The sequence below is a fragment of the Pelobates fuscus genome, chromosome 4 (genome assembly GCF_036172605.1).
Source record: "Pelobates fuscus isolate aPelFus1 chromosome 4, aPelFus1.pri, whole genome shotgun sequence".
In the NCBI taxonomy this organism is placed as follows: domain Eukaryota; kingdom Metazoa; phylum Chordata; class Amphibia; order Anura; family Pelobatidae; genus Pelobates; species Pelobates fuscus.
The window spans coordinates 205,855,920-205,868,183 of NC_086320.1; the positions used below are offsets into that span (position 1 = coordinate 205,855,920).

Sequence of the window (12,264 nt, forward strand, 5' to 3'; positions counted from 1 at the left end):
GCAGAAGTTCGTAAAGGGACATTTTGTATAAACAAAAATAGTTAGAAAAACTAATACAAGTAAGTTATACTCCTACTAAGTTGCTCAAATGTTTTTTTTCTTCTTTTTTTTACCTGATAGATGCAACTTTAATCTTTAAATGTCCTTTATAATATACTGATGTATTCAATGAATGGGTGCCTTTTATTGAAGAATAATATCTTGGTCCATACCCTAATGAAATATGCATTGTATTGATGTTCTGCATAATGTTCTAAGTAAATCTAAGATTATGTGGTTACATAAATGAAGACCTTGGCTTTTATTGTAGTGATCATGATTCATTCATCATGAAATCCTGTTACTTGGACAAAGGCCTTAGCAAACAATTGTAAACAGAGGGATGTCTTTCTGTTTTGCTCGGAGCACAACACTAGATTAAATTGTGCACAGACAGCCTGTCTTTAATTTACTTATGGCAGGACTGTTGCATATCTTACATATGCATATTGTCCTTGAAAGTGTGTGTTGCCGAGTTGATTGATAATGACGCAGGTAAATGCACACAGGTCGTCGTGTGGTTTTTGGCACCATTAGCATTGCTAACAATCTTATTTTTCTAACCTGATATGAAAAGCAATTTGTTGTTCGGAAACCAGTATGTTCCCTTGCTTTGCAAAGCAATGATTTACAAAAGTCTGCAGAGTGATCTGAATAAAGAAATGTACTGCGTGGCACTCTAGAAGGGGAGATTGAGAGTATTGCTTCGGTCTTTGAGCCACACAATGGTTGATTAGGATCAGACATAAAGGCACTGATAGATGTCTCCAGCTTTCACTGTGCAATTACAAACAAGCACTATGTGTTATTGAGGAAGTGTGGGCTCCTTAATATGACTTTCTATTGCCTTCCAAAGTAAGCTTATTTACATCTTCTTTTTTATAGAGACAAAAGTATTTCAGCACCTTCTAATGAAGCATGAAAACACAGTACTTTACCAATAATTGCCAGGCAGATTTTCTAGAATCACAGGCAAATAGAATTATAGAAGTGTGCTTCCATACGAAGTACAAATATATTTCACATTTTAGTTTTGTTCGGCGGGCTTTGAAACTAAAGGATAGTAAGTCTTGCAACTTATGTGCCTGCAACATACGGGTTAGACATTCAGATTAGGGATGCACCGAAATGAAAATTCTGGGCCGAAATCAAAAATTCAGGATGCCCTTGGCCAAAAACCGAAAATGACTTTTCCCCTAATGATTTAAAAAAAAAATTTCTATAATTGTTTTCAAATTAGACTTTTTAATGAATTTAATCTTAGTGGTCCCCCCTGCTTAATGTTCCTCTCCCCCCTCCCTCTTTATTTGGTGTTCTTTTCTCCCCTCCACTGTCCTAGTGTCCCCCCTCCCCTGGCCCAGTGTTCTTTCCCCCCATCCCATAGTGTTCTTCCACCCCTCTCCCCGTCCTATATTGTTCTCCCCCCTCCTCCCCCGTTTATAATTGTTCTCCCCCCTCCCCTGTCCCATATTGTTCTCTCCCCCGTCCCATATTGTTCTTCCCCCTCCCTCCCCTGTCCCATATTGTTATTCCCCCTCCCTCCCCTGTCCCATAGTGTTCTTCACCCCCTCCCCTGTTGTGTTCTTCAGCCCCCCCCCCCCCATTTCCCTCCCTTCTCCTGTCCCATAGTGTTCTTTCCCCCTCCCCTGGAGCATCCCTAATACAGATCATTTTGAAAAAAAAGATTCTTAACACCTTAAGGAACACCAATGGGCTTTGTCATTATATAAAAAAAAAAGTTCTTTATAAATCCTACTTTAAAATGGAATGACCCATCTGATTAATGCCTCCATGGCTGCACGCAGTAGCACAAACTAAACAAATTATTTTATTCAATTTATTTTTTTTTATGACCGATTTTAAATGTAAGCTCAAATCAATGTATTTGTCATTAATCACAGAGATTTTTTACCCCTATATAATCTTGCCCTTACCCTTTACCCTTACCACTTCAAACATCTTTAACCCTGCGTGCTTTTACACAGCTGCATACGCTCACTATACTCACATATGCAAACACAGTACATTACAAGAAGAAATATGCACTTAACTACACTTATACACATGCTGGTGTCACACTAGTGCCTTTTTTGGGGGGAGGGAGGAGAGCGTAAGGAGCATTATCTAAAACAATGACTGCATTTCCCCCCTCCCCTCCCCCTTCCCCCCTTCCCCCCTTCCAAGTATAATACATCAGATAAGTTCTCTAACTGGATGTATGAAATGTGCAGAAATTTATAATATTGGACTTATGGTTACTTATCTTTTTCATACACTTTAGCTGAATCAAATATTTTATTGGTTATCTCTGATTTGTCTTATGTAATAAGAATTTAGAATTTAATTGTTTAATTTTAATTTTTTTTAACCTATATCTCATTCTAAAACTGTCCAAAGATACTTTGCAAATTGTGTTAATATTTCCTTAAACTATTTCTAATTCAAGCTTTATCTGGCCGTGTGATAAATATTTTTGTATATTTCACGAAATCCATTTTTATTCTGGGTAGCGTACCATGCTTAATCTTGCCATCATTGAATAATAGTAGTTTGCATCTGATTTATTGCTCTGCTTGGAAATACTGACACAAATGAGCTGCAGAACATATCGCAAAGTTTTTGTGTCATCAAAACAAAGAAGCTATGTATCGGCAAACTAATTGACTAAATAAGAAAAATTCACAATGTGAGCATTAGTTAGGGAAGTCAATTATTATTAAAGTCTAATATGTGAATGATGTAGCAGTACCCTGAATAAATTAGTTTGTTTGCTTTGCTCAACTAGATCCCTCGCCATCCTTTCTGAATTGTAGAGTAATATTGTGTACCCATGCATTTCAATAAGGTTGTCTGTTTGAAAGAGCGAGAGTGAGTGAGAACAAATTATAAAGACATTGTTTAGAATGCATTACATGCAACTAATATCATAAGGTCTCTGTGTTTGAATACTACTATAGACGTTAGACAAGTGGTATTGTGATTTACACAATCAATGAATATGACATAGTGATTATATAGTGTTTGGAATATAAAGTTGTATTCCTTACACTATAGTGTCCTCTGGTCTGCCCCACCAGATAAAGGTTTTTTTTTTTTTTTACTCGCCAAATTCCAGTAAGTCGGCGCTGGGTCGATGCTCCACCTCATCCATCATCATCTGACATGGAGGTGGGCTAATGCGCATGTGCGGTGAGCACAATAGGTCCTCCCCCCAATAGAAAGCATTGCCTCAATGCTTTCCTCCAGGGATTTTACGGACGCTGGGTGTACTTATGCAGAGGGGGAGGTCGTCGTTTAAGCAACATAGAGTCCATTAACATCCAGGAAGTGCCGCTAGTGGCTGTCTTAATCCTGTGAGATAATGATTGCAGTTTCTTTAAAACTGCAATGATTTACATTGCAGAACTAAGTGGGACTGGGGCATTGCATCCAGACCACTTCAAAGAGCTGAAGTAGCCAGTGTGCTTATAGTGCCCCTTTAATGTAGAAGGTATTTTTCCCGCCCTCTTTGAGACTTCCTTCCTTCTCATTTTCTGGTACTTACTCTATGTAGTATACTAATTTAATTATCTAGTGCAGCAGTAATAAACCACTCCTGTTGATATCTATCATAACCTGATCACCAGTGTAGGGTCTCAGGTTCTCGTGTGAGTTCAAATGGTCCAATGACACAGCTGTGGTATTGGAAAACAATTTGTGCTCGTGCGAGGACATTCTAAATTCTTGGTGTACAGGGAGGTTCTTTTCAGGAAACCTCTAATCAAGTATAAAAGCATACAAATCAATATAACTGGAGCTTATAGGCAACTTAATAATTTGTGGGTTTGTAATTTGTTATGATAAAAAAAAAAATCAATCAAAAGCATTTAGTTCTAGTGGCTATTTACTACTGTGATCTATTTTTGGTTTACCAGGACATTTGCAAGAAATAAATATTCAGCCATAGGAAAGGTTCCACACAATTGATTTTTGGCACACTTTTTATAGTTAGGCTTTGTCTGCAGTGGATTAATTTTTTGAATGCTTAACCTTGTAACTTCTTGATTTACTCTCATTGACATTTTTTTTGTTTGTTCCTCACATTGAGAGACATGCAAATGTCATACATACCTAGAATATTTGGACTCTCGTGTGTTTGTACTGAACCACTGACAGCTGGCCAACAAAACGTTGATCCAATTGTTCTGTTACATTTAGTCCTCTAGAAGGGAGGTACTGTGCATTAAAAGACTTGTAATTCCATCGCAAAGATTCCACAGATCTTTGCTCTTTCATGCATTACCTCCAACACAGAGGACAATTGTCCTTGCTCGTAGTATAATCTCCATGTGCTCAGACACACTTGAGGTGTTTGTTGGGATATGTTTTGTATGGTCCATGTGGATACCTCTGTGGTTTGATGATACATTGTACATCATTCACTTTTTCTGTATAATTCCTTGAAAATGATGCACAGCTATACACACATGTATATGTTAATCGATGTAAAAAAAATGTGGTCTGCATGGATGCATGTGGGTTGTGGGTACCAACTCACTGCACTTGCATCTGTAATATGCTGACCCTTTATAACAATGCGTGATGTACCAGCATCTTGTGTTTTTTTTTATTTATAAAGTGTATAAGATTCTAATTTCCAGAATGTATTAAATTATCTAGTTTTCCTTTTTTTTTTTTCTTTCTTTCAGATAACAACACTTATAAACCATAAAGAAAAACCAAAGAAATCAGAGAAGACTTTGCAAGCTATACAGAGGGTGGGCCAGGCTGTAAATCAAGCTGTGGGGAGGTTTGTCACTGTAGGAGAAACCATAGGCAATGAAAACCGTGAGCTGAAAGAAGAAATGGGCTTTGCCTGTAGTGAAGCCAGACGAGCTGGTAAGTAGATCTTGAACTTGTGTGATAATGGTTTAATTGGAAAGCCAACTTGTAGCTGTCCAGATTCTGTTGAAACACTGAGCGCTCTGGTAACAGAGGAGATAAGTCTCCTACCCTGCATACTGTGTCTTACACTGTTCATTAGAAATCAGAGACAGTCTCCTTATTAGGCCAGCGTTTTAATGCCACAATAAGTCCCCTGATTTTGTGTACTTTTGATGACGTATTCAGCCATTTTGTTGTGGACTGGAATATACCTGCAATTACACAGAAAAAGTAATAAGTAAAAAATTTTATACCTGAAAGGGTACGATTTTTGGCACATACTTACCTGCAACAGGTTGTCTATGCCCACATCTATAAACCTGACAAACTGGTGACCCAGTTAAATGTTCATTTACATACCTTAATTATATTGTGCTATAACGACATATTAAGCATATCCTAGCTATGTGACTTCATTTAAACAAACGAAAACAAGATATAGCTGCTTTTCTTCTTTGTGGTGTAATAGACTCACAGCATGCATCAAGTAGAAGTAATAAAGGACACATGGTCTATAATAAAGGTATGTATTTACTATTCTGCTGTATAAAATACTTTTCCTAGTGTACAGAAATGTTATAAGAACGAATTGATTTCAGTGTCATGTCTGTATTCTTTATGCAGTGCTGCCCAACAGAACATTAATATTTAACGGAATGTATTCCATTTAAAAAAAACTAAAACAAACCGCTTATGTATTTATTGTATGTATGAATTTGATTGGGAGAGTGTGGCTGTAAATCACACCTACACGAGTTACTGTGTCATTACCAAATTCTAACGTAACCCAAACAGACTCTATGTTCGCCTCACTAACTTTTATTAAGCTAGATTTTATGCTATCCTTCACATACAGGACCACCTCTCCCCCTTTCTTGCCTTCCCTGTCTTTTCTATATAAAGAGTACCCTGGTATTGCTATGTCCCAGTCCTTTTTCTCATTATACCATGTCTTAGTTACAGGTAGACATCATATTCCATCTCCTGGCATCAGAGGGCCCTATTTCTCCTGAACAAAATGATACATAATAAATGTGTGTGTATTTAACATGAAATTTCAATAAATTATTGTTGAACAAACCTATAGCTCAAACTCTAGGTTTTGTTTTGGTTCAGAATTTGGACAATTGACTCTATTCTTAAGGGGTTAAAGTGACCGGGAGATATGTTTTTATTTTATTCTCCCTATCGTTGCATTTGTAAGAATACACAGTAGTGCAGCATATGCAGAAGTGTGTTGTTGTGTGCTACCCACATTCATGCTGATGGATAAAATGATTTCACTTTCTATTTGAAGGTGATAATCGTATTTTATCACCTTACTGGTTGTGTTGTTTTTTGTTTAGTTTTCTTGTTGTTTTTTTAAACCACCAGCACATGCTAGTTTGTGGTGATTCCCTAAAATATGAATGTTCTATGAGGCACGACGGCACACACAAAAAAAAGGATGATCCTGATACCAGTCCTATGTTCTAAGATTTCTGACCGCCAGTGAAAATACATACCTTGATGATAGATAATGTGTGGTGCCCTTTGTTTGTTGATGAATGCTCTGGTCAACATTACGTAGAGAAGAAACAATATAATTATGTATGATTCAACTTTTTTTCTTTTTCATCTGTGTTTGGATTAAGGCACATAGCTAGAAAAGTTTAAAATATGTTATTTTCCAGTTTACTTTTGAATGTATGAACGAACCATTACAAATGTCAGCAGTTTGCTGTGGTTATAGATGTGGACTTAGACAAATCAGGCCAAACTTGTTACAGGTTAGTAAATGTGTCAAGTGTTAACCCTTACGGGTACAAGATTGGTTTCTATAATTTCTTTTCATGTTCTTGCTAATATTCCAGTGTATTAGCCTCACTCCTGTTACTTTGTCCATGCATTGAATGCTGTATTAATAATAATAATAATAATATCACCATTTGTATAGCGCCAACAGATTCTGTTTGCATTGTGCTTTTTTCGATGGCCTTTTCTCTGGTGTGCTCAAATATGTGACACCAGAGATATGGTTGGATGCTGAATGTGGACTTTACTGCCAAACCCAGAACTTTTTGTAGGTATGTGAAGAAAGGCCACTAGTGCATAGTTTTTTGGGGCTGAAGATTAATAGCACCATTCTTCTAATGACATGTAGCTATGTTGGCAGAGTACATCAAGAGTGAAGTAGCAGGCAGACACTTTACAAACCCAGCAATGTGCATGATTGTGCTTGGGCCATAATCTTGTTGATCTCAAGGACTAGAAATGGCCCACTAGGATATTTTCCATGAGGCCACAGTATCTAGGGCTAACCAGGCTACAGCATGTTTATATATAGTGTGGAGTGTGAATAGTATGACCCATAATAATGAAGTATTGCAGTTTCTTTTTTTTATTGGAGTTACAGAAATTCCTAACACACTTGATGGGGAAAAGGTATTACAAGAAACTGCATTATTATTTTGCATCTATTTTACTGTTCAATACAGCAACGCACATCGCATGGCTGGTATGAGCCTCAAGGAGATATGTGCACTTCATGTGTAAATAAATAATTCATTTGGATTTCCCTCCCCCATAAAACATAGCCAGTCGTCTCTGGTGACCGTTTCTTGGGTGACTTTTAATAGTGTGACTAGTTATTGGACGTGCAGAGTACACACCGTTAAATTCTACATACTGTGAGACTGCACACTTGGACGCTATCTAAAAGACTGCAGTATTGAAAGCTGTCCTACAAAGAATTTTGGCAGCTTCAAACCACAAGTAACACTAACCAATATCATCACAACTCTGGACTCTGGGTGTCTGAGAAACCAATCTGTTTACCTTTGTAGAATTTTGACTTCCTTTGAGTATTCATCAATACATAGAAAAGTACAAGACCTGAACTGGAAGATACAATGTTCTAGTTTTTGTCATCTTACCTTTTCTTAAAAATAAAGTTGCAATATATTATGAAGATGTGCAGGCAAGAAAATCCTCATGAAATTCTGAGCTTTAACCATTGAGAATATTCAGTAGCCTAATAATAATGGAGATACTGGCAAGAGAAATAAGCTTCCGTGTAGAATGCATTATGCTTTACTCTTTTTGTATTAGAAAGACAGAGGCTGCTGTATATGTTCTGTGGTTTAAGTGGTTTATACCTTTTATAAGTTAGTTTTCGAGAATAATTGGGTTTTAGACCATTAAGACACATAAGCTGCACCTGAACCACTTAACTATTAAACCAATTAAGTTAATGTTGTGGTAACGTTCAAAGATGTTATGTCCTAGTCGTTATCCAAAACTTATGAAGGAAAATACGTGGAACTTTCACTGCTAACTTTAAATGGTCCTCCGGAAGCAGCAAGTCATGACGACGTGTATTGTCATTAGTTATGAGGCGGTTTAGGAGGAAAGCAACACATTAACCTCATTGTTTGGTATTCAGGTGGTTAATTCTCAGATTGGTATGTATGGACTGTACTTTAGCCTGTCATTTAATAGAGAACTGACTGAATGGATTACTTTGCAATGTCATGCAGTACCAAAGCTTAGAACCAGACTGCTGCATTCCCTAAATAACTTGGAGGTCTGCTGACTTCATTGGCCTGTGTTCAATTTCTCTCATCCACAGCAAGCAGGGTGTCAGTCAGGATTTCATGCAATAACAATCCCTTTTTCCGCTCCTGGGCTCTTTCAAAGCCTCCCACTGCTTCCATGGCCTCGGGGTGGATTTTCTTTCCAGGCTTCATGCCAACACTGGTCATATTTTGAGGATTACATTGTTTTGGCTTGTTTTGTGTGTGACAGGATGACGAGCGGGAATTTGTGACGCCATATTTACTGCTCTTGGTGTGTTTTTATGACTTATTGTTCAATCGTTGCCATCTGTACGTGATGTCTACATTCTACCTGTTTTGCAGGTGAAGTGCCACTAGTTGCATATAGAGAGACAATGTTGTTGTTTTTGTGTCATTATATATATGTGTGGATATATATATATATATATATATATATATATATATATATATATATATATATATATATATGTGTGTGTGTGAAGATTTTGTTATCTTACACAAACAGGCATACAGTAGACCCTCAGGGCATGTAGGCTCAGACTTTTTAGTAGTGGATACAACTGGGAGACAGATATGAGATATTATAGTTCACTGTTCTATAGTGCTTACAGTCATATTATATTAGAGAGCCCTGGAGATTGATAGGACTATTTGTTAAACTCCAAATTCTCAGTTAAATCTGAATGGAAAAATGGAGCAAATATAGCTGATCTGGAAAAATTATCCAACTCTGCTATAGTCACAACATGTATGTGCTGGCTGTATGTGATTGTGATACTCTTTCTTGTACAAACAAACATACCCTGACCCATACACAAACACACTGACACACGAGCACACATTCATTGACCCATGCACAAACAAACTACACATTCTCTGACACACGCACACACAGTCCCAATTACAAGCATCTACCTGGATGACTGGCTAAGTAGTGGGTATGCAGCCTAGCCCATGCTCACTTTGCCATATAGAGTGGCGGCTGCTGGGGTATTATGTTATGCTATATTGCTATATTTAGCCAGCCACTTCTTGCCATGCACAGGGCCAAACAGCAGCGGCTTCAGCAATGGCAGCTCACTGGGATAATCACCGGTGGGCCAGTCAGACACAGCACCTGCTGGATTTACTCTGCCAGACACCAATCCCCGCAAAGCGTCCCTGCCTCTTGCCTGTGGCAGTGCTAAACGAATTAAGAAAAACAAAACAAAAAGCAGACGCTAACCAAGGGGCATACTATTATGTTATTATTTGTGTAATTATAGAAAGAACCTATACCATTTTCATATCAGATTATTCCCACCCACAAGGACAGTGCAAATCTAAAGGTCAGTAGGGCCATGTTTGCCAACATGGCATGCTCAAGACTCTATTACAGGGGACCATGCAATACCGCTCCTGTACGCTCTGGGGTGACTGTGCTAGAACTGGCAAATTATTTTGCCTTAAATCTCTACATAATACTTATCTGTCCTCAAGCCTCTTCGTAACTGAAACCAGCAGAAGGTTCGAAGAGACTATTTATATTCATTAAGAGTGATTTGAAGATTATATTTTATATTTCTGCTAGTACTGTATATAGTTCTGTTTGGTAGATTTAAATAGAACAGAACCATTTACCATTGACAGTTCAGAGTTATGTTTTCACAGGTTTTTCGCATTAAAGGGATCCTGTAGTTCCTTACCTTGGCCTCTGCTACACCACAACAACCACATTAGATAGGTCCTCCATTGCTCCTCCTCTGCTGCTCTCCAGTCCACTTGCGTTTCTTTGTTATTCAACAATATTATGCTCTATTTGAGGGCAGCTTCCCGAGCAATGCAAAAATTCCACAGTAATTCCAACACACTGGCTTCTTGCCAGCATCTGAATGAAGTGACGTCATGTCACTCTGTTTCCTTACCCCTAGCTGGTGCTAGGAAGGCTAGACAGGTTGTGGTGGTAGGGGACTCTTATTAGAAGAGTAGATAGGGCAATCTGTCACTCTGATCAACTCAACCGGACAGTTTTCTGTCTTCCAGGGGCACGGGTCCGGCATGTTGCTGACAGTGGATGGATTATTGGGAGGGGCTGGGGATAACCCAGCTGTCATGGTCCAAGTTGGTACCAATGAGGAAGATGGAAGGTCCTAAAGAATGATTTCAGGGAATTAGGTAGCAAACTCTCTGAGAGATTACCTGTGCCACACGCCACAGTGGAAAGGCAGCTCAAGATTAGAGAGGTCAATGCGTGGCTGAAGTCTTGGTACAGGAAGGAAGGTTTGGGGTTTTTAGAGCACTGGGCCGACTTTGCACTTGGGTGCAACCTTTATAGCAGTGATGGGTTGCACCTAAACGGGAGAGGGTCTGCAGTGCTGGGGGATAGGATGACTAGAAGGCTGGAGGAGATTTTAACTAGTAGTAGGGGGGAGGGTCATAGCAATCTACAAAAAAGATATTGTACAGAATAAAAGAAATGGAACATATCCGCTATGAAGAAAGGTTAAGAAATATAAACCTCTTTAGTTTCGAAAAACGTCGCCTCAGAGGGTATATGATAACGTTTTACAAATATATCTGGGGCCAATACAAACCTTTGTGTGGAAATCTATTCACAAACAGGACTTTACATAGGACACGAGGCCATGCGTTTAGACTGGAAGAAAGAAGATTTCATCTAAGGCAAAGAAAATAGTTTTATAGTTTTTCAATGTAGGGTAATAGCTTCTTGATCCAAGGATTAATCTGACTGCCATTCTGGGGTCAAGAAGGAATTTTTTTCTTAGTTTGTTGCAAAATTGGAAGTGCGTCAAACTGTTTTTTTTGTTTTTTTTTTTGCCTTCTTTTGGATCAACAGCTAAAAACAAATGTGAAGAAGGCTGAACTTGATGGACACAAGTCTCTTTTCAGCTATGTAGCTATGTAACTGTTTTTCCTTAGCAACCACAGTGAATGTGCTGTGGTTTCTATGGGTGGAGAGCAGAAGTGGGAGGTCTCTTCTGCTCTCCTTAATCCAGGGGTCCTCAAGCTCCCGCCTCCCAGATGTTGCTGAACTACAACTCCCATGATTATCTGACTATTTGTAATTCAAAGAATCATGGGAGATGTAGTTCAGCAACATCTGGGGGGGGCGGAGTTTGAGGACCCCTGCCTTAATCAATGAATTACTGAAAATTGAGTGTCATCCAATCAAGAGATCGGTGGGAGAAAAGCTTATTTATTTTTTTCTCCCAATCCATTGTGCAAGCAAAACTGCTAACACAACGTATAGATTAAATTTTATGAGCTATAGTTGTTTTGGGCACTACAGGGACCCTTTAAAAATGTTTACTGAAACCAAAAAAAAATAAAAAAATTCAACATAATTTAGGGGAGAAGGTGCCATTCCCTTTGAAGTGAATTGTGAAAACAAAATAACATTTAAGCCAAAATAACTTAAATGAAAAGTTATTCTAATACTCCTGTTTGGTCAAAATGTAGCCATTTAGATTTAAATTCGCTACTGTTTCATATACCGTATGAGGATTTGCAGAATGTTTAGCTTTTACAGAGAGCTTTATTTTGTATTTTTTTTGTGTATTACAAATATACCTGACCCCTGCTGATGAAACCCCATGACAGTTTGATAGCACACCTGCTGGTCTCCTGTGATCAACACTGATTCAGTTTGCTATGTTACTGGAATCGACTGTTTTACAGCTGTAAAAACATGTATAAATTGTAATGTAAGCAATTACATTATTTCTCAATGCTCGCCTTCTCTTAT

General features: G+C 38.2%; 1 protein-coding gene across 1 annotated transcript in view; it reads left to right on the plus strand.

Annotated features, from left to right (window-relative positions):
• Positions 1-12,264, plus strand: part of CTNNAL1 (catenin alpha like 1) — a 268,432-nt gene that overhangs the window by 133,528 nt on the left and 122,640 nt on the right. The window contains exon 2 of the mRNA XM_063451862.1: positions 4,728-4,917. Within this exon, the coding sequence (XP_063307932.1) occupies positions 4,728-4,917 (190 nt within the window). The remainder of the gene's footprint in view (positions 1-4,727; positions 4,918-12,264) is intronic.